The 23231-nt window shown below is 38.1% G+C and overlaps 1 protein-coding gene across 5 annotated transcripts in view; it reads left to right on the top strand.

Moving 5' to 3' along the window:
- The window catches only part of TADA2A (transcriptional adaptor 2A), a 53329-nt gene that overhangs the window by 4442 nt on the left and 25656 nt on the right, over positions 1-23231 (top strand). For 4 of the 5 annotated variants that reach the window (XM_025439787.3, XM_025439786.3, XM_025439789.3 and 1 more), the window contains 6 exons: positions 5974-6080; positions 7102-7161; positions 17876-17967; positions 20001-20158; positions 21587-21675; positions 22899-22971. In XM_025439787.3, the coding sequence (XP_025295572.1) occupies positions 6021-6080; positions 7102-7161; positions 17876-17967; positions 20001-20158; positions 21587-21675; positions 22899-22971 (532 nt within the window). In that variant the 5' untranslated portion in view covers positions 5974-6020. Of the gene's footprint in view, positions 1-5973; positions 6081-7101; positions 7162-15953; positions 16138-17875; positions 17968-20000; positions 20159-21586; positions 21676-22898; positions 22972-23231 lie in introns of those variants that run through there. The other variant, XM_025439790.3, reaches the window with a different exon arrangement.

The raw sequence follows: 23231 nt of genomic DNA on the forward strand, positions 1-23231 counted from the left end.
GGATATTTTATTATATAATTTCAGTAGAGTTATCAACTAGTAAATTTATTTTTTTTTATAATCTTAATTTTTTTTTTAATTTTTATTTATTTATGATAGTCACAGAGAGAGAGAGAGAGAGGCGCAGAGACACAGGCAGAGGGAGAAGCAGGCTCCATGCACCGGGAGCCCGACGTGGGATTCGATCCCAGGTCTCCAGGATCGCGCCCTGGGCCAAAGGCAGGCGCCAAACCGCTGCGCCACCCAGGGATCCCTCAACTAGTAAATTTAACATCAATTAGATATTTTTATCCAATCTATCATCTATAGTTCATTCAGTTTTGTAAGTTGAACAATGTCCTTTATGGTGTTTTTTTTTTCTTCTAATACAGAACACAGGGGTCAAGTCTTTTTTTTTTTTTAGGGGTCAAGTCTTATATTAAGTTGCTATGTATCTTTAGCCTCCTTTAAACTGAAACAGGGATCCCTGGGTGGCGCAGCAGTTTGGCGCCTGCCTTTGGCCCGGGGCGTGATCCTGGAGACCCAGGATCGAGTCCCACATCAGGCTCCCTGCATGAAGCCTGCTTCTCCCTCTGCCTATGTCTCTGCCCCCCTCTCTCTCTCTCTGTGACTATCATAAATAAATAAAAATTTTAAAAAAATAAAATAAATAAACTGAAACATTACCACAGCCTTTGTCTTTAGTGACATTGACACTTTTGAAGAAGACAGGCCCTTTCGCCCTCTCATTTTTAAAACAGAGGTTTCTCGTATTGGATTTGTTTGGTCTTGCTCTATACCTCACTGGTGATAATGGTTTTGAAAACCCAGTCATGGTGTCTGAGTTCTCCGTTGTATAATTTGTATTTTTCCCTTGCATGTAATAAATAACCCATAGGGAGACACTTTCAGGCCATAAGATATCCCACTCACCAAAATTTCTCCCTAGATTTAACATACATTATGATTTTTGCCTGATCCAATCTCTACCATCCTGCAAAATCATGTTTTTCCCCCAGTTCCAGCACTCTCCGCATCTGCTAGTTAGCACTTATGTTATGTATATATTATTATACAATTATATTGTTACGTGTAATATGTATATAATAATATTATATAATTTCTTGATTATATAATCAAGAGCCCTGTGTCCATTATTTAATTGATGTGTTTATTTATTGTAAGTGTGGACACACAAATTACTATTTTATCAAAGTTTATATTTCATTATCATACTTAATTATTTTGGCTTTCAGATTGTTCCAGTTTGACCTCTGTGAGTTCCTTCAATCTGGCTCCTACATCCTTAATCACACCCACCACTTTTTTGAGCGTCTCCTTACCTTTTGGCTACATGTTCCAGGTGCATCTTGCATCTTCTCTGCCCCAGCCCTGGAATCAACCACTTCTCTGAGGAACCCTGGTTCCTTTTAGAGAGGAGTGACATTAGAGATCAAGATCTGGTCATTGCTCATTACTACTAGCATATCTTTGCATCTTGGATCCTTGGCCCACAGAGCTATGAAATATATGTGCATATATGCCATATGCATATATACCAATACATACACTTTTAAGAAATCATGAGTTCACATTGATACCTCAAGTTCATCTTCAGAGGCTTTTTCCTTGTTTTCCCCCATTCTTTATTTGTGTGTCCTTTCCTCTGTGAGAACCTTGGCAGCCAACATCAGCACGTTTACTCATTTGCTCAGTCTTTTAATACCTCCAGAATTATGTCAGAGTTGCTTTTTACCTACCACTACATAAAACAGACCTCCTTCCACAAGTTCAAGATTTGATTGCATCACCCAAAACTGAAGGTATATTGTTAAATGTTCATAAGTTTAGATTTTGTTTTTCCTTTTTCAGTGTGGTTATAGTATTCTGAAATACTATCAGGTTCAGGGCACCTAGGTAGCTCAGCGGTTGAGCGTCTGCCTTTGGCTCAGGTCGTGATCCCAGGGTCCTGGGATCAAGTCCCACATCAGGCTCCTGGTGAGGAGCCTGCTTCTTTCTCTGCCTGTGTCTCTGCCTCTCTCTCTCTCTGTGTCTCTCATGAATAAATAAGTAAAATCTTATAAAAATTAAAAATCATAAAAGATACTATCAGGTTCATCTGTTCATACTGTTTTTAGTTTTCCCTTTTTATATTAATGCGATTTTTTTAAAATAAATTTGTAGAATATAAGTATACTTCCAAAAGTCAAAACAATAAAATATATATTTGGAGAATGATTACTCCTTCCTATGTTTCTTCCATTCCATTCCCCCTCTGCCAGCTCTTTGTAGGTATCCAACTTCATTGTTTCCTGGTTTAGCTGTCTTTTATTTCTTTTTGTGAAAATAAACAGACATGTTTGTTTGGGGTTTTTCCCAAACAAATGTGTACATTCTTACAGTTTGTTTGTTTTTTTTCATTTAATAGAATCTTCTGGATATACTATTTTAGTTTATAAAGATAGTTCTTTCTCTTTTTTTTATAGTTGCATAGGACTCCATTGTTTAGGTACTCCATTGTTTGTTAAACTACTATTCTTCAGTGCTTGGATATCGAGGTAGTAGTTTGTAATTCCAAATAATGTTCTAATGCATTCCCATCAGCAATATATGAGAATGCCTATTTTTCCACATTCTAAGAAAGTATTATCAGGCTTTTGAACTTTTGCTAGTCTGATGGGTGAGAAGTTCTCAGTATAGATTTCTGTTATGAGTGAAATTGAGTGTCTTTTCATATGTTTAAAAGGGCCATTTTTTGGTCTATCTCTTTTTCTTCTAATTATCTTTGTTTTACAATAGGATTTTTGTTCTTTTTTCCCCTCAGCTTTTAAAAGTTTTTATATAATGGGGACTTTAGCTCTTTGTCTGTAATATGTTTTCAATTTTTTTTAGCTTATTTGCCTTTTTATCTTGCTTATGGTGTTTTTTGCCAATAAATTTTTTTGTTTGTATTGTTTATGTAGTCAAGTTTATTAATTTTATTGCCTTTGGATTTTGAATGATGGTAAAAAAGCCTTTCCTTACTCTTAGGTTATAGAAAAGTTCTAGAATATCTTTGTGAAGGATAGTTTGACTATCAAAAACCCTCTGTGCTCAACAGTTCTAGTTCTAGAAAAATATATATTCTGAAGAACACAATAGCATTCTTCATAATAGTGAAAAATTGGAAACAATATAAGTGCTCACCAGTAGAGAACTGATTAGATAAGTTGTTTTCAACCTTAGGAGGCCCCATGTTTTCTTTTTATAATATTTTTAGAGCTCATTTACTCTTTGGAAATGAAATAACATAGGTAACATAACACATCTACATCCATGATGTCAAAGAAACAGAAATAATAATGGCTTAACCATAATACAAAGAATAAACAAAAGAAAATAATGAACTAACATAATTTATTTTAAAATAATATGTACCTCAATATGTTTAGACATGATTTCAGTAGAAGACATAATGACTTAAGTAGTCAGATGCTTGCACCCATATGTTGAATCACTGTGCCTCTTACAACTACAGAAGCACAGTGATTCATGTGTGTTGTATTGGTGACTCAGAAATCCCACAAGCCTGAATAACTCTTGGTAAAGTTCCGAACAAAACAAGATATAATCTCCTGTAGAAGTACATGCAGTTGCCTTCCTGGAAAATTAAGTACATATTAAGGCTGTCAAAAACATTTTGTATTATATGTAACATGGAATTAAGTTCTAGGTCATATAATTATGAACAGGTTTTTCATCATCTTGAATGTCTGATAGGACATTTCAAAGTTGTATAGGGCACAGGCCACTTCTTTGTTGTGTAGGAATGTCTTGAGCCTTGTAGAATATCTAGCATCCCTGCTCCTCACCTGTTAAATAGTGCTCTCTAGTCATTGTGACAACAAAGGAAGCATTTCCTCAGATTTCCAAAATGCCTTCCTAGTTGGGCAGTTCAAAACTATTAGGTTAGATGATTGTTACAGTGGAATAGTATTCATCTATTAAAGAGAACAAGGAAGATGTATGTACTGTCATGAAAGATGTTGACGGTATATTGTTAAGTGGGAAAAAGGCTACAAAACATCGCGTATAGTATCCCCCCCCCCCTTTTTTTTTTTAGGATTTTATTTATTTATTCACGAGAGACACAGGCAGAGACATAGGCAGAGGGAGAAGCAGGCTCCCTGTGGGGAGCCCAATGCAGGTCCCAATCCCAGGACCCCAGGATCATGCCCTGAGCCAAAGGTAGACATTCAAGCCCTGAGCCACCCAGGCGCCCCTATAGTATCACTTTTATTAAAATATATACACACCCATACACGGAAGAAAGGCTGGAAATCAAAATGTTAGTAGAGAATGACTTTGCTTTTCTTACATAAAAATTTTAAAACTATAAATTGGGTCAGTTTTATGAAATAATTACTTCTCGATGTGAAGGTTTAAAAACTCTTTGGCCAGTGACTGATTTTTTTTTTCCCCTGAGGAAAGAAAAATAAATAAGCTTATATCATTAAAAGGATGTGAATGGGTATCCCCGTGTGGCTCAGTGGTTTAGTGCCTGGCTTTGGCCCAAGGTGTGATCCTGGAGGCCCAGGATCGAGTCCCACATCAGGCTCCCTGCATGGAGCCTGCTTCACCCTCTGCCTGTGTCTCTGCCTCTCCCTCTCTGTGTCTCTCATGAATAAATCAATAAAATCTTTAAAAATTAATTAATTAAAAAAATAAAAGGATGTGAGAAAGAAGGTAATCTGGTAAAAATTATCATCTGGCACTTAATATAAAATAATTTTGTTCTTCCATGTCAAAATTTAAAATGGGAGAAGTGGGTTAGTTGCTGTTCTATGTTTTTATTTTGAGGCTACTGCCAAAAGGATTATGTTTCTCTCCCATTATTTTCCTCCAGGTCTTCATTTAGAAACAAATACAAAGAACAATAATCATCACTTGGAGGAGGGAAAGTGCCTTGAAGAGTGTTTCTTGGGCTTTAGAAAGGAAAATGCTATTACAGAATGTGAGAAATCCTGCCCCAGGCTAAGCAGATTAAATTCTTTCATCTACCTTCAAAGCCTGTGTTTTCTTAGACTCCTGCTGTTCCTCACAGAGAACAACTCTGCTAGGTTGCCCTGACTTTAAAGAGGCAGAGTTTGGGGCAACCAGGGACACACATATCGGCTTTTATACCACTTTAGAGAGTTTGGATTGTACTTTTTCTTTTTTCATTTTTAAGATTTTTATTTATTTATTTGAGAGAGCATAAGTGAGAGGGGTGGGGGAGTGGCAGGCTCCTTGCTGAGCAGGGAACCCTATGTGGGGCTCCATCCCAACACCCTGGGATCATGACCTGAGCTGAGGGTAGACACTTAACCGACTGAACCACCCTGGCACCCCTGGATTTTACTTCTTGCCTTAATATTTCAGTAATAGTACCATCATTGGAACTGGAAGAAGGTATGCTATGCTCTCTGCTTACTGTGAGAGAAAGGAAGAGAGCTTTCCAGGGTTTAAATCTCAACTCAGATATAAAGTGGTAGATCGTAAGATGTATATTTAAAGGAGTTTTTTCCCCCAACTTTTTATTATAAAAATTTGTAGACTTCCAGAAAAGTTGAAAGAACAGTACAGTTGGCCACTACCTACATTTAACAGTCATTAACATTTTGTCAGATTTGCTTTATCTAAAAATATATATGTGTTGTGTAAGTATGTGACATTTTCTCTCCTGGAAAAATAACTAGAAAGGAAAGCTTATATTTGTAAATCTCTCTGCAAGGGTTATATCTATTTAAATGATATTTATAGTAGTAGATATTACTATAGGAAGGAATAAAGCTGCCCTGAAAAAAAAAAAGAATGTAATTTTTGTATTTTCTTATTTAGAATGAGCTCATCTTATTTCCAAGACAAGCTTAGTCTTCTGCACAGCTCACCACCTGTGTAGTTGCTGATTTTCACCTTGAATTTTAGGTAATCATAACATGTTTTGAAGCTGATACATTTTTCTTTTTGTTCTAGATGATCCCTCTGATAAGCCACCTTGCCGAGGCTGCTCCTCCTACCTCATGGAGCCTTATATCAAGTGTGCTGAATGTGGGCCACCTCCTTTTTTCCTCTGCTTACAGGTAACTCATTAAGGAGAGGTTTGCCAATCCTGGCCTAGTTTTATGGATATAGTAAATTCAGAGATGACTGTCAAATACTCAAAAGGACCATATCTTATTAAATGTATTTCTCCTACTTTGTCTTCCATTACACATTTTATCAGTGAAAAGTTGGAGAACAGAGCAGATGGATGACAGACTGTTGAATATTCTACATCTCTATATCAACCTAATGCTCAACACTGTTTCTGCCAGTAGATTTCAAGTATTGGGCCTACAGGAAACAGAATTGAAGGATTATTCGTTTCTATAGCACCTATGATACTATTATTGAAGAGTGATCTTTGGGCAGGTGACAAACAAGGGAACAAATCATTCTGTGGATGATGGTAGTAATAATACTAATTACAAGTGCTTACTTTGTTGTCAGGCACTCTTTTGAGTAATTTATGTGAATTAGTCTTTAGTTCATCACTATAACCCTATGAAGTAGGTATGATTAGCATCCCCATTTTATAAAGGAAACTCGGGCAAAGAGAGTTTAAGTAGTTTGCTCAAGGTCACTCAGCAAATACCATATTTTATTGGATCCAAGATGCTGTTGATTATAAGAAGCATCCCAATTTTAGAAAGGATAAATGGCTATTTTTATTTTAGAAAAAATAAAATGGCTTCTTATTACAAGATGAATCCTCATTTTAGAGTTTTAAAATATGAAAAACTACATGTCTTAGAATTGCCTAAATACTTAAGTATAGAGCTATGATTCAAATTTACTGAGTCTGATTCGAGGGCTTATGCTCTCATCAAAAGAGGAGGTGTCCTAGGAAGAAGCCTTTTTTTCAGATTGTTTTCTCCTCTGTGAGGGCCACTGAAGATCTGTGATCAGGAATATAACCATCCTCTTGTGGCTGCAGACAAGATTAAATGAATTCTTAAAAACTCATCATAAGAGTAGAGCACCCCCAAACCATCTTTTATCCTATAAGAAAGCATTTCAAAAAGTAGCTTTTTGGTAACTTACTTTTCCTTTCTTTTGCAGTGTTTCACTCGAGGATTTGAGTATAAGAAACATCAAAGTGATCATACTTATGAGATAATGGTAATGGTGAAGTTGCAGGGAATTTCTGTTCCTTTGTCATGTATTGTACTGGGAATATCTATTTTTCTTCACCTCCAAGTATCTTCTTCCCTTTTCTTTCCTTCTCTTCTGAATTAGGTAATCATTTCTTAGTAAGTGTTTTAGGGTTTTATGGATCTATGAAGACAATTAAGTTCAAAAATCATTTTATATACTTAGATTTTTGTTTCAAACTTGGAAGGAATTTGAAAGTACTTATTGAGGGGCGCTTGGCTGGCTCAGTCAGTAGAGCATATGACTCGAGCTCAGTGTTGTGAATTTAAGCCCAGTTCTGAGGGTAGTTTACTTTTAAAAAATTGAGAGATTAAAAAAAGTGCTTATTGAGATTTACTGAAATAAGGATAAGAGGTACACTACATTACTGGTTCACTGATAAACGCATAGTAAATGTTGCTGTTTTGGTTAATGATATTATGTGGGCAGTGGTGAACTTTACTCTCTCCTCCTGCCTTGGGGAAATTAGTTACCCTCTGAGTTAAGTTATACAATGAACATTGAGGCGTGCCTGAGTGGCTCGGTCAGTTGAACAGCTGCCTTTGGCTCAGGTCATGATCTCAGTGTCCTGGGATTGAGCTCTGCATCAGGGTCCCTGCTCAGTGAGGAGTCTGCTTCTCCCTCTGCCTCTCCCCTCTACTTGTGCGTGTGCGCGCTCTCTCTCTCCCTCTCTCTCAAATAAATAAGTAAAATCTTTAAAAAGATTAAAAATAAAAAAAAAAATAAAAAATAAAATAAAAAAAAAATAAAAAGATTAAAAATGTGAACGATATATAATGTGAATGATCTATAAAGTGAATGATATATAAACTCACTTTGAAGAGACAGATTGGCTTATAGGCCAGAAGAGGACTTGACTAGAACTTGATTGATTGTACTGCCACCTCTAAAGAAAGAATGAAAAAAAAAAAAAAAAAAAAAAGAAAGAATGAGAGGCAGATGTTTGTGGTATCCCTTCCAAGCTCTAGCCAGAGGAATGGGTACTTTAATAAGCCAAAATGAATATCTGGTCTGCTTGGCAGATGTATATATCTTTGTCAAGATAGTTTTGTCAGTTATCAGAAAATAACAGTTATATTTGGCCTCCCATTCAGTTTTTCTCACAGGAAGGAATACTGGCTGGGCATCTTAGCAGTAATAATTTTACGTTGTAGATCAATCCATTTATACTTGTAGTAGTTTTCTATTGCTTCCATAACAAATTATTAAATGGCCTAAGGAAAAAAAATTTTTTTAATTAAAAAATTAAGTGGCCTAAGAACACAAATTTATCGTCTCACAATTATGTAGGTCAGAAGACCAGTAGGCTCACCCAGTTTGCTGCAGGTCCCATAAGGTCAAAATGAAGGTGTTTGCTAGCCTAGGCTGTTATCTAGAGGCCCTGGGAGAGTTTGCTTCCAGTTTGCTTCCATCTGCATTCCAGTTGGCAAAATTCACTGCCTTGAGGTTGTAGGACTGATGCTACTCTTCCCTTATTGGCTGTTGGCCAGGGCTTGTTTTGAGCCACTAGAGAGCTCCCTTTTTCCATATTTGAAGGTAGCAATGGCCAGGAGTTCTTGAGGGTGATTGATGAAAAATGCCTGGAGCCTCTCTGATCTCTCCTGCTTCCTCTGTGCTGAATCTCTCTAACTCTCCTGCCTCCCTCCTCCTTTTTTAAAGGACATCTTATTTATTTATTTAATCTCTACATCCAATATGGGGCTTGAACTCATCACCCCAGGATCAAGAGTTACATGTTTTTCCAACTGAGCTAGGCAGGCATCTCTTTCCTGCCTCCCTCTTCTACTTTTATTTATTTGTTTATTTATTTTTAAGATTTATTTATTTATTCAGTCAGAGCGAGAGAGAGGCAGAGACACAGGCAGAGGGAGAAGCAGGCTCCATGCAGGAAGCCCGATGTGGGACTCGATCCCGGGTCTCCAAGATCACACCCCAGGCTGCAGGCGGCACTAAACCGCTGCGCCACCAGGGCTGCACCCTCTTCTACTTTTAAAGGCTTGGGTCATTACATTGGGCCTACCCAAATTATCTAGGCTAAGGTCAGCTGATTAGTGCCTTAATCCCTTCAGCAGAGTTCCCTCAGAGCAATATCTATTTACTATTTGATAGAATAATGAGGGGACAGGAATCTTGGGGGAGAGGGGCACATCTTTGAAATTCTGCCTATCACAATGCCATAATGTATCTACGTCAGTCTCTGAAAAGTTTAGAAAGGGTAAATTAGCATCTCTGAGTCTGATTATTTGTGGGGTCCTATTTAAGATGGGTTTCTGAGGGGCGCTTGGGTGGCTCAGTTGGTTAAGCATCTGCCTTCGGCTCAGGTCATGACCTCGGGGTCTTGGGATTGAGCCCCACATCAGGCTCCCTGCTCAGTGGGGAGCCTGCTTCTCCCTCTTCCTCTGCCATTCCCCCCACATGTGCGCTCTGGCTCTTTTTATCTCACTGTCAAATAAATAAAAGAACTCTTTTTTTTTAAGATTTTATTTATTTATTCATAGACACAGAGAGAGAGGCAGAGACACAGGCAGAGGGAGAGGGAGACGCAGGCTTCATGCAGGGAGCCCGATGTGGGACTCAATCCTGGGTCTCCAGGATCACACCCCAGGCTGCAGGCGGTGCCAAACCGCTGTGCCACTGGGGCTGCCCAAAGAACTCTTTTTTTTAAAAAAAGAAAAAGATGAGGTCCTGAGCCTCTAATGCTGAGAGTCAGATCCTGGTCCATAAAAATGCTCATTTAATAAGAGTTCTTGGCAGCCAACTGACTAGCCTTCTCCTTCTTCTTTCTAGACACCTTCAGTCTTCTAAATAGTTTCTCCGCTAATTATAAGATTTGGAATAAAATTTTTTTAGGGGGTGCCTGGGTGGCTTAGTTGGTTAGGCATCTTCCTTCAGCTCAGGTCATGACCCAGGGCCCTAGGATCGAGTCCCTCGTCAAGCTCCTTGCTCAGCAGGGAGTCTGCTTCTCCCTCTGCCTCTGCCCCTGTTCCCTGCTCATGCTCACTCTCTTTCTCAAATCTAAAACAATATTTTTTATATTAGACTTTGTTTTTTTTGTTTTGTTTTTTTTTTTGAGCGGGGCGGGGGTGGGGTGGGAGGGGCGGGGGGGCCCCCGGCCCGCAGGGCTAGACTTTGTTTTGTAGAGTAATTATATGTTTGCAGCAAAATTGAATAGAAATTATGGAGATTTCCCATATATCTTCTGCCCCAAAGCGTGTATAATCTCTCCCATTAACAATATCTCCCATGAGAGTGGTACATTTGTTATAACTGATAAACCTACATTGACATGTCATTATCATCCAGAGTCCACTTTTTTTTTCTTCAAGATTTTATTTGTTTATTCATGAGAGACACACAGAGAGACAGAAACAGGCAGAGGGAGAAGCAGGCTCCCAGTAGGGAGCCCAGTACAGGACTTGAACCCAGGACCCCAGGATCACGACCTGAGCCAAAGGCAGATGCTCAACCACTGAGCCACCCAGGCGTTGCTCCAGAGTCCACATTTACATCAGAGTTCACTCTTGGTGTTGTACCACATTGGGCTTCTTGCTCATTGGGGAATCTACTTCTCCCTCTGCCATTCCCCCTGCTCCTTTTGCTCGCTCGCTCGCTCACTCTCTGAAATAAAATCTTTTTTTTTTTTTTTTTAATTTTTTATTTATTTATGATAGTCACAGAGAGAGAGAGAGAGAGAGAGAGGCAGAGACACAGGCAGAGGGAGAAGCAGGCTCCATGCACCAGGAGCCCAACGTGGGATTCGATCCTGGGTCTCCAGGATCACGCCCTAGGCCAAAGGCAGGCGCCAAACCGCTGCGCCACCCAGGGATCCCTGAAATAAAATCTTTAAAAAAAAATGCTGTTGGAGTACCTGGGTGGCTCAGTCGGTTAAGTGTCTACTTTTGGCTCAGGTCATGATCTCCAGGTCCTGGGATCTAGCCGTTCATCAGGCTCATTGCTTAGCAGGGAGTCTGCTTTTCCCTCCTCCTGCTCTGGTGCGCGCTCTCTCTCTCTCTCTCTCTCTGAAATAAATTTTAAAAATAAAATAAAATTTTAAAAAACTTATAAACTTCCATGTACAGGTTTTTGTGTGGACATAAGTTTTCAGCTCTTTTGGGTAAATAACAAGGAGTGCAACTGCTGGATCACAAGGTAGGAGTTGTTAGGTCTGCAAGAAACTGCCAAATTTGTCTTCCAAAGTGGCTGTACCATTTTGCATTCCCATTAGCAACAAGTGAGAGTTCCTATTGCTCTACACCTTCACCAGCATTCGATACCAGTATTTTTCATTTTGGCCATTCTAATAGGGATATAGTGGCAACTCTGTTTTAATTAACATTTTTTGATAAGATATGATGTGAAACATCTTTTCGTATGAATAATTCTTATTTCTCTTTTGTCAATTGCAAGATGAAGGAACAGTTGGGAAGATGTGGTCAAAGTATCTATGACTTTGAGTTCATTTCACCAGTGTATCAGATCTTGAGAAAACTGGTTTTTTCTTCCCAAATTCACACAAAAAGGCCTAGAACCAGAACACAAACTTTTTCATTTGAATTGCTTTCACAGTTCCTTACAGGATAATCCAGTATAGGCTGGGTAGATTGATGGTCATCCACTGTAGGAAAACTGAGCACGCACTCTCTAGCTTTTCTGGGCATCGTGCCTTCCACATAATGCTGAAGGCACTAAGTTTCACTCCAAGGCCAATTAAGTCTTCTGATTACATCATCCTTTTCTCACATATTCAACACCCATACAAACACATTTCAGAAATCTGTCCTTTACTTTGGGGAGTTTTTGGAGGTTACTAATAGTCCTTTTTTTCCTGCCAATCTTTTCTATTCCCAGATAAGGAAAAGAAGTCTCTTTCCTTCTGTAGGAATGATGACCAAATTTTGCCTTCTACACAATGAAGCCACTAAAAACTTTAGTTTTTTTGTTTTGGGGTTTTTTTGGTGGTTTTGGGGGGTTTTTTTCTTTTTTTTTTTTTTCTTTTTTGCATATGAAGCCACGGAAAACTTTAAATGGTTTTTAGTACTTTTGTCATCTCACAGTGCTGTATTTTTGGAAGTTACTCATGCTGTGGTGGGTGGTGCATTAATCAAGATTTCTGAGTTCTATGCCTATTTTTGTCTTATAATTCTTAGAACCTTGAACAAGTCAAAGCACCTCTTTCTGCCACACCCTTTATACCAGTGATCTTAAACTCTAGTGCCGAAGAATCATCTGGGAGCTTCTTAAAATTATAGATTTCCTAGGCCCTACTCTTAGAGGTTTTGGTTAGTAAGGCTGAGATTGGGTACAGGAATTGAATAACACTGATAGAACTTTAAGGGAAACTCCCTTGTGCCCATTTATTTTTTGATGTAGAAAGTCTTACCTCACAATAAAGTTGATGAAGACTAATTTCCTAAAGTACAGTTCTAGAAATAACATGGGCTCTTCAACTATGAGTTTTCATATTTATATGTATTTATGTTATTTGCCAGATTTATTAGTACGAATATAGACATAGACTGAATATATGATATAGACTTTTTTTTTTTTGGATTTCATGGTACCTCATGTGCTGGGCATGTTCATACTATGTGCTCAGATAAAAATATGTTGCTTATTAGCATTGTAATTTCATAAATCATGGAGTTTTTTTTGTCATCACAAAAGGTATAACAATTTCTAAATGCAATACCTTTGTAATTTGAGGACCTTTCATGTCACCTTTTAAAAATAACTTCTAGAACATTTCAAAAAACAAAATTTTGTGTATACACTAAAATAGAATGATGTTTCAGTTACCTGTTGCTACCTAATAGCTACTTCAAAATTTTGTGGCTTAAAATAACTATTTTATTGTCTCCCATAGTTTTGCAGGTCAGGAATTCAGATTGGCTGCAGTGAGGGTGATTTTTCAGTTCCACATGATGTGCTAAGGCTAGAAGTCCACAGTGCTTTTTTTCACACACTTCTGGTATCTCAGAATGGTTTGAATTGGTTGGGAGACAGCTGGAACTTTTTTTTTTTAATTGTTTTTTTTTTTTTTTTTTTTTTTTTTATTTATGATAGTCACAGAGAGAGAGAGAGAGGCAGAGACACAGGCAGAGGGAGAAGCAGGCTCCATGCACTGGGAGCCCAATGTGGGATTCGATCTCGGGTCTCCAGGATCGCGCCCTAGGCCGAAGGCAGGCGCCAAACCGCTGCGCCACCTAGGGATCCCAACAGCTGGAACTTTCTTTCTTTCTTTCTTCTTTCTTTCTTTCTTTCTTTATTTATTTATTTATTTATTTATTTATTTATTTAAAGATTTTTATTTATTCATGAGAGAGAGAGAGAGGCAGAGATACAGACAGAGGGAGAAGCAGGCTCTATGCAGGGAGCCTGATGCGGGACTTGATCCCAGGACCCCAGGATCACGCCCTGGGCCAAAGGCAGGCTCTAAACCACTGAGCCACCCAGGGATCCCTAACTTTTTTTTTCTTTTAAGATTTTATTTATTTGAGAGATAGTCTGAGAGCTGGAGGCAGAGGGAGAGAGTATCTAAAGCAGATTCTGAGCTGAGCTCCGAGCCCAATGTGAGACTTAATCTAATGACCCTGAGATGGTGACCTGAGCTAAAACCAGGAATTGGCCACTTAAACAACTTAGCCACCCAGGCACCCCCAGCTGGAACATTTTAACTGTCTGGTTCTTCTCCAGGTAGCCTTAGGGCCCCTCCATCTCCGTAAGGCTGTCCACATGGTCTGGAAGCAAGGAGGGTGTTTCTTTTCTTTTTCTTTCTTTTCTTTTCTTTTCTTCTTTTCTTTTCTTTTCTTTCTTTTCTTTTCTTTTTCCTTCCTTCCTTCCTTCCTTCCTTCCTTCCTTCCTTCCTTCCTTCCTTCCTTCCTTCCTTTCTTCTTCTTTTTATATATTTTTTTATTGGAGTTCTATATGGCAACATATAGCATAACACCCAGTGCTCATCCCATCAAGTGCCCGGCACCCAGTCACCCTAACCCCGCCCACCTCCCTTTCTACCACCCCTTGTTCATTTCCCAGAGTTAGGTGTCTTCTTGTTCTATCACCCTCACTGATATTTCCCACTCATTTTCTCTCCTTTCCCCTTTATTGTCTCTCATGTTCTGTCACCCTCACTGATATTTCCCACTCATTTTCTCTCCTTTCCCCTTTATTCCCTTTCACTATTTTTTATATTCCCCAAATGAATGAGACCATATAATGCATGTCCTTCTCCGATTGACTTACTTCACTCAGCATAATACCCAAGGAAGCAGTTGTACCACATTGGGCGAGTTCCCCAAATCACAAAAATGGAAGCTGCCAGGCCTTACTCAAGTCACGGGTCCAGTCCATATTAAATGGGAAGGGACTATACCAGATGTGAATTCTAGAAGTTAATGGGGCGGGGGGGGGCTATCATGTATCACGTATTTTACAGTGTAATAAATTCCCATATACTTGTTACTAGTTCTTTGTTGTTGTTGTTGTTGTTGTTTTAAGATTTTATTTCTTGGGGATCACTGGGTGGCTCAGCGGTTTGGTGCCTGGGTGGGGATTGAGTCTTACATCGGGCTCCTTGCATGGAGCCTGCTTCTCCCTCTGCCTATGTCTCTGTGTCTCTAATGAATAAATGAATAAAATTTATATTAAAAAAATAAATATTTTATTTCTTTATTCATGAGAGAGACAGAGAGAGAAAGGTAGAGACACAGGCAGAAGGAGAAGCAGGCTCCATGCAGGAGCATGATGTGGGACTCGATCCTGGATCTCCAGGATCACACCCTGGGTTGAAGGCGGTGCTAAACCGCTGAGCCACCCAGGATCCCCTACTTGTTACTAGTTCTTAAAATTATCAACTCATAGCCTATCTTGTTTAAATCCCCACTTCTCCAGATTATTTTGAAGCAAATCCCCCAGACATTATATCAATCATTTCATCTATAAATGTTTTACTAGATCTCTCTAAAATTTAAAAGTAATTCAAGTCACTTTTCATTATTCTCCAGTCATGTCATAAAAGCTCTTTAAAAATATCTCTACTCCCTTCTATACCTCTGAAAATAATTACTGTTCTGATTTTTATCACCATAGATCAGTTTTGTGTATTTTAGAATTGCATATAAGTGGATTCATAGTGTATGTACTCTTGTTTCTGGTTTCTTTCAGCATATTTTTGAGATTTATTCATGTTATGTATAATAGTTAATTCCTTTTTGTTACTGAATAATACTCTGTGGTATGAATAAGACACATTATCCTGTTGATGGACACTAGGGCTTTGCCTAGTTTTTGGCTATTATGAATAAAGCTGTTAAGAACATTCCTTTATAAGGCTTTCTGTGGATATACTTTTTTGTCCTCCTTGGATAAATATTTAGGAGTGGAATTGCTAGGTTATAGAATAAATGATTATACATATTTAACTTCTAAGAAACTGTCAAAAAGTTTCATAAGTGGTTATAGTATTTTAAATCTCTGCCAGCAATGAATGAAAGTTCCAGTTGTTCCACATGCTTGCAAACTTTTGATATTGTTGATTTCTTCATTATAGCTGTTCTAGTGGGTTTTCCGAGTGTGTAATGGTATCATAATTTTTTTAACTTTTACAATATGTTTTAGTTGGGATACAAATGAGGTCCATACATTTCAGTTGGTTGCTTTTTATGTGTGTTCTGTGGGTGTTCTCCTCTCCCTCTCCCCATTTCCTCATTCTTTCTTTTATTTCTTTTTTTTTTTTTTTAAGATTTTATTTTTTTATTTGACAGAGAGCACACAAGCAGAGGGAGAGGGAAAAGCAGGCTCCCTGATGAGCAGGACCCTGATATCAGGACCTGAGCTGAAGACAGACACTTAACCAATTGAGTCGCCCAGGTTCCCGCCCCTCCCAGCACTCGTTTTATATGAATTAAAAGAATTCTATAAAAAGAAATATCACCGTGATCACCTGAGGTAAAGTTTATACAGGAAAGGCAGGATATACACCTGATTATTTCCCTTTATTTACCAGTTTTGAAAATATGAGTTGATTCTCAGGCATCCTGTAGATATTTAGAAGATTTTATGTATTTCAGTCCTTTGCAGTTATTATCCTTGTTAATGCTTAAAATGTTCCATCTTTGGTTCATGGAAGCCTCTACAATTTGGCTTCTAAATCCTTTTGACATGACCCTTAAGGGCTTTGAGAGCCTCTGCTTTCCATTATGAGAAAATGTTTTAGTTTCATCTGGTACATTTTCTGACTCAAACTTAGAATCATGTCTTTCTTCAAAGAGCCCTGTTTTCTTTTGTGGGAAATAGTATTTAGTGGCTGCATACTGAGAATTAGAAGTGTTCATTGTTACTGGGTTGGTCATTGTTTCCAGATTTTTTTCATCAAACAGTGTTAGGAAATTATTCTTTTGAGACAAAATACATCATAAATTCATACTAAAACTTTCAACTCAAATATAAGACTATACAAAGTTTTTACATAGTCATAGATCTTATATCTATGTCTTTCTAAACCCCAAGCCAGAAATCCTACTGCCCAGTGATTCCTGCACAATTACTTGCTTTATTTCATAACATATCTGCATATAGTAACCTCAGAGTAACTATATCAGCACTCCTGAAAATAGTGTAAGATTTTTTTTTTGGTAGTTCTTTTTAGTTCTAAGGTGTATCCTACTAGAGATATATAATAAAATCTCTGTGTTTTAAAGTATGTGGAATACTTATGATTTCTATGATTATGCCTTAAAATTAATCCATAGATTTATTACATTTTGCTTTTGATTCTTAGGATTTTAAATTTAGTAGTTAATATACAATATTTGTACTTAAAGTCAGATCTACAGGGATGCCTGGATGGCTCAGCAGTTAAGCATCTGCCTTCGCCTCAGAGTGTGATCCCGGAGTCCGGGGATCAAGTCCCGCATCAGGCTCCCTGGAAGGAGCCTGCTTCTTCCTCTGCCTATGTCTGTGTGTCTCTCATAAATAAATAAATAAAATATTTAAAAAAAAGAAAAAGAAAAAGTCAGATCTACAAAACAAGGAATATTCAGAGAGGTTTAGCTTCTATCTCTGTCCTTTCCACTCTGTTTTCTCCCTCTCCTTCCCATAGGTAACCTTTTTTTTAAATATATGGTTTGTTCTTCCATTTAAAAAAATATAAACATACACTTGTTTGTATTGACTTCTTTCTTATCTAAGTGGGAACATAGCATAATATTTATATTTATCTTTGTGCTAAGTTTAAAAATATTGTGGTGCCTCGGTGGCTCAATCAGTTAAGCATCCGACTCTTAAATTTCAGGTTAAGTCATTATCTCAGGGTCGTGAGATCAAGCCCCATGTTGGGCTCCATGCTGGGCATGGAGTCTGCCTGAGATTCTCTCTCTTCCTCTCCCTCTGCCATTCCCTCTGCTTACTCTAAATACATACATACATACATACTTACTATTTAAAATAAAAATATATGTCTCTACATGAGTTACATGGCATTTATGAGTGATAAAGTTTACTGGAGACTTATAGTTAATGATGGAAATAGAGGTGGGAGAAATGGACAATTCTTATTAGAATGTACTTTAGATAACCGGTCAAAACCATGAGAGTGACAGTCATTTGAGTGTGAATTAGCATTACATCTCAGGTTGCTGGGTTCCATTTCTGTATCTGTTCTTAGGCAAAACTGTTTCCTCCTTAGACCTCAGATTTTCCTGTTCTTGACCCAAGCTGGACTGCTCAAGAAGAAATGGCCCTGTTAGAAGCTGTGATGGACTGTGGCTTTGGAAATTGGTAAGAGCTTGGCGTTAAGGGTAGTCCTGCCCTAGTAGGCTCAGAGAAGAAGGTGCTGCTGAAAGGAGCCTCTGAAAGAGGAATTTGGGAGCCATATGTTACTTTTCTGTTGTCCCATGACTTAGTGATAACTCCTCTTCCATGCCGCATGTTACTTTTCATGACTGAAATGCTTCACAGAATGTGGTATGTTTAGCTGTCCATGACTGGGCAGCTCTAAAAGGCTGCTTTGGATATATCAACACAGGGAAGGTTGGTTATTTCTTTTTGAAGACTGGGGGAGTTCAGACTTATTAGTTATTGCTTCTTTCTGATTTTAGGAATTTTTCTTGACTGTAGATACCCTCATCATTTAAGTGAGTCAAACTTTAGGTAGATGGTCATAGCTTACTTAAGACTGGAGTTTGGGGGCAGCCCCGGTGGCGCAGCGGTTTAGCGCCGCCTGCAGCCCAGGGCGTGATCCTGGAGACCCGGGATCGAGTCCCCTGTCAGGTTCTTTGCATGGTGCCTGCCTCTCTCTCTGCCTGTGTCTCTGCCTCTCTCTCTTTCTTTCTCTCACTCTGTGTCTCTATGAATAAATAAATAAAGTCTTTAAAAAAAAAAGGCTGGAGTTTAGGAGACCTCTTATGCACATTCCCTGTTTTTAGCTTGCAGATAAATCCAAGCCTGGCAGAACTGAACAGCACTTATTGCTGTTGCCCTAGGAAGCAATGCTATTTAATAATAGTATCACTTTCACTTTTACCTTTTGGGAATACTTTCACACTGATGATTTCATTTTGTATAATAGCAGGGTCAGGGGCATTTTTAAATAGTATTTTGCTCATGAAGAATCTGAAGCTTAGGGAGTTAAGATAATTTCTCATGATCCTATAGCTTATTAGTAAAGGATTCCTAACTAGATCCTCCCTATCCTGACCTTCCTAGTATAAGTAATCTGTCCTAATAATAATAGAATATACTGTGCTGCCTCCATTGTGAAGGGCCCTGAAGAAGGAAATTTGAGTTCAGTTCACATTTTGCTTATATTTATTCAGCATTTAGTAAGCATCATAAAATATTGTGTACTATGGGGAATACCAAAGAAGATAGAAAAAATGATCACTCATGAGCTTGCTAATCATTTTAGGCATAGTTTTTCATTTTTTGCTTGCCATTCTAATGTTCTACAATAGACTAATCCTCCCTGTTCCCCTCTTGCCCTGGTAAAAACCACAAAAAAAGACTTGTCTGTCTCAGCTGAGGGTAAGGCACTAAACTTGATGGTGAGGGTGGTAGAGCTAAAAATTATGACATGTATCTTGCACTTGAGAAGCTTTTAGTCTAGAAGGAAAAGATTAAGTACTAAAGAGACAGGTCAAGAGGGAACTTGGAGAACTTTTACCTCTACTTCTCTGTTATCTAGGTTTAGGAGTCCGAGGTCTGAGGTACAAATTCTGGCTTTTTGCAAACTTACGTGTTTTATTTTCTTAAGCAAGTTTCTTAATTTCTTTGGGTCGTTTTTTTTCATCTGTGGAGTTGAGGTAGTAAGTACTCAACACTACATGGATAATACTAGGATTAACTTAAAATATGTTGTGAGTGTTGCTTACTGCTTGGCCTATCAAAGGCACTCTAGTAAAGAAATGTTTGTTGATGTGAAATGTTTTGTAAACTATAAAATGCTTTGCAAATATAAAACTGTACTTATGTAGATTTTGAGTGTTCTGAAGTGGCTTATTATAGCAATTCCTTTCCTGAGGCTTAGCTTACACAGAAATTTACAAATTTTCTAGTCTTCTTTTCTTTTGGTGGGAAGGAACGCACTTTTCAGATATTGTTTCTATATATTGGAAGAGCAGAATTTGGCACATCAGATTACACCAATATCAGGCTTATATTTCTCTCATTGTTCAGCTGATATCTCCAGCTGCTTTAGAGGTATCAAATTCCAAACATTTATATAGGTGGGACTCAAAATACGGAAAGAACAAACCATGCTTTGAGCATTGTATATAAATAGTGAAAGCTCTCTTTTCTTCACAATCCTCTAGGCAGGATGTAGCCAATCAGATGTGCACCAAGACCAAGGAAGAGTGTGAGAAGCACTATATGAAGCATTTCATCAATAACCCTCTGTTTGCATCTACCCTGCTGAACCTGAAGCAAGCAGAGGAGGCAAAAACTGCTGACACAGCCATTCCATTTCAGTGTAAGTACCTCCGTCTGTTGGTAAGAGATACTTAGCTCATCCTTGGTCCCTGTTGCAGTAGCAGATAAACAGCAGTTTGGCAGCTAAAGAGCTTATGGAAGATGGGAGGAGTTGGCCTGGCAGTTACTGAGAGTCAGGGCTGTAATGGGAGTAGGAGGGGTCAGAGTTCTATGCCAGAAATCCCAGTTTCCAGAAATGGTGTGTAGTCCCACCCACTCTGAGGCTTATGAACATATCAGTTGACTTTAATGCTTCTGCAAATAAGATGTCCAAAATGAATCAACCTTCCATGCTTTGGATGGTTTACGACTATAGATATTAGTTCCCTAAGAGAGTCCGGTATTTGATTAATTTTTTTTTTTTTAAGATTTTATTTATTCATCAGAGACAGAGAGGGAGAGACATAGGCAGAGAGAGAAGCAGGCTCCCCTTAGGGAGCCCGATGTGGGACTTGATCCCCAAACCCCACGATCAGGCTCTGAGCTGAAAGCAGAGCTCAGCCACTGAGCCATCCAGGCTTCCCTTGATTCGTTATTATCAATCATTCCAGTGTTAAGTCCAAGAAGCAATTTGTTATTGTAGTTCACTTAGTTGTGTTAGTAATAGCGAACTTTTTTTTTTAATCTCATGTGACTAAATGGGTCTTCTAACAAAACGTAACTAAAACCATGATGAATTATAAATGGGCATCTTTGCTGAATGACTCCCAGAGCACAAATAATGAAATATGAATGTTTTCCTCACCACCACCACCTTCCCCTCCCACCCCTTTCATCAGACTCTGTAGAAGTTTCATAGCTGACTAACTCAAAGCCTGATGATACCTATTTGGAAAACACGTTGGATGTTAACATTTTGTTTTCAAATCTATTAGATCATTTGTTCCTCAGAGCAACCCAGTGAGATAGGCAGAGCAAGTGCTTTATATGTGAGGAAACAGACTCAGAAAGGTTAAATAATTTGTGCCTCATGGGACTAGACGCTATTAGAGCTGGGACCCAATTCCAGCTAACTTCCAAATCCTCTGGGGGTTTTTTTGCTTTTCAGTTGGGTGAGATTTGTAAATTGAAATTGCTCCTAAGGGGTAAGGGAGCTGAAGCAGATAGGGTAAATACTTATGTTCTGTAATATTGAAGAAAAGATCCTTGGTTTTCTCTTATGTTAAGAAAGCACAAATCAGGAGGAATTTCCCCATTTTATTTAGAGAATTCCCTAAGTCTTAGTTTCCTTTTTAAGAAGTCAATCTGTTTCCATAATACCTTATCTTTTTCACTCTTCCCTTTATAAAACGTTTTTAAATTTTACTTATTCTCTCAGACCCTGTTTTTTTCCAAAAAAAATTTTCAGTATGTAAATGAGGAGGACTATTACTCTGTCACTTTTTCATGCCAATATTTTATTAAGTAATAAGAACCTAACTTCTTCCAGCTACAGATGATCCTCCCCGACCTACCTTTGACTCCTTGCTTTCTCGGGACATGGCAGGATACATGCCAGCTCGAGCAGATTTCATTGAGGTAGGAGAAACTTCCTTTTGTTTCACATGAGGCTTATATTTCTTACCTATAGGTTTTATACCACGAAAAAGAGACTTTCGAAGCACTGTAATTTGTAGGGCCTTAGGCAGCCACATTTTCTTCCATTTGAGTACCTTTTCTCATTCATAACATTTTTGTATATAAAATGTAAAAGTTCTTCAGACCAAGAACCTATTTCTTGAGTTGCAGAGATGTTGGCTCTCACTTCAATAGATATGGGGTTTTTATAGTCTGGTTCTCATTCCACCTTTAGGGGGTTTCAAAGTTGTACAGTATCGGGGATTGGCAAACTTTTTTCCTTTAAGGACCAGATAGAAAATATTTTTTGTAGACCATAAATTCTCTGTTGCACCTAAACTTTGCCATTATTTTGCAAAAGCAGCATAAATAATATGTAAGCAAATGAACATGCCTGTGCTCCAATAAAACCTTATTTACAAAAACAGGCAGTAGGCTGAATTTGGTCCATAGGCTACAGTTTGCTGGCCCCTGTTCTGTATTCACAAGTATATAAAGAATGATGAATCTATATGAAAACTGTATGTTCCTTTTTCATCCATGGAATTAAAAGCCATGTGAAAGTAATTACAAGTCTCTTAATTTATCATCTGATCCATAATTACAACTTTCTTGGAGGCAATTTGAAAGTTTAGCAAACTACAAATAATTTTGTTAGCCACGGGGACGTCAGCATTTTGTTCATGGCAGCTGATATCATAGAGCTGCTTCTACAGCAGCTCTACAAATTATACTCATTGAGTAGAATATGAACAAATCTACTCATTGATCTATATAAGCAAAATCAAATAAATATCAAATAAATAGAGCCCTCAAAAGGTAGTAAAAAGGTAAACGAGTTAATGTAGACAATGTTCTTATCTAAATACTCAGTGGCCTAGTCAGAGTTAGATTTTTCAGTTTGGATTTTATGAACAGATTACTTTTAATTGTTAGAACACTAGGTTTGGCTTTATTTCTGGACTCATAACTTTCTCATATTTTTGCTGTCTCTACTGCCTGAAAGCCTCTCGAGATTTTTCCCATGGCTTCTTATTTCTTGTAGTAGTATACTGACCATGTACTCCATTCAGTACTTTTTAACAAATGTTTGTGTGTTTTCTCTTTACTTCTAAAGCATGACTACTGTGAAGGCATTACTCAAAGCTGATGAGTTTGGGGTGGGAATTTTTTTCCCCAAACAGGAGTTTGACAATTATGCAGAATGGGACTTGAGAGACATCGATTTTGTTGAAGATGACTCGGACATTTTACATGGTAACATTTTATTTCAGCACGTTTTTATTGTTTACAAAGTATGTGGTGACACTGTTGAGTATTAGGAATATAAGAATGAATAAAACATGTTCCCTGCTCCTATGGGACTCAAAACCTGGTAGGTAAGTTGCTGAATTTACCCTGTTGTGTTTTGACCACAGTGAAAAAGATCATTTGTTGTTTTATGTTTTTTTTTTTTTTTTTTTTTTTTTTTAAGATTTTTTATTTATCCGAGAGAGAATAAGGGGCGGGGGGGAGGA

Source organism: Canis lupus, chromosome 9 (genome assembly GCF_003254725.2).
Source record: "Canis lupus dingo isolate Sandy chromosome 9, ASM325472v2, whole genome shotgun sequence".
NCBI lineage: Eukaryota > Metazoa > Chordata > Mammalia > Carnivora > Canidae > Canis > Canis lupus.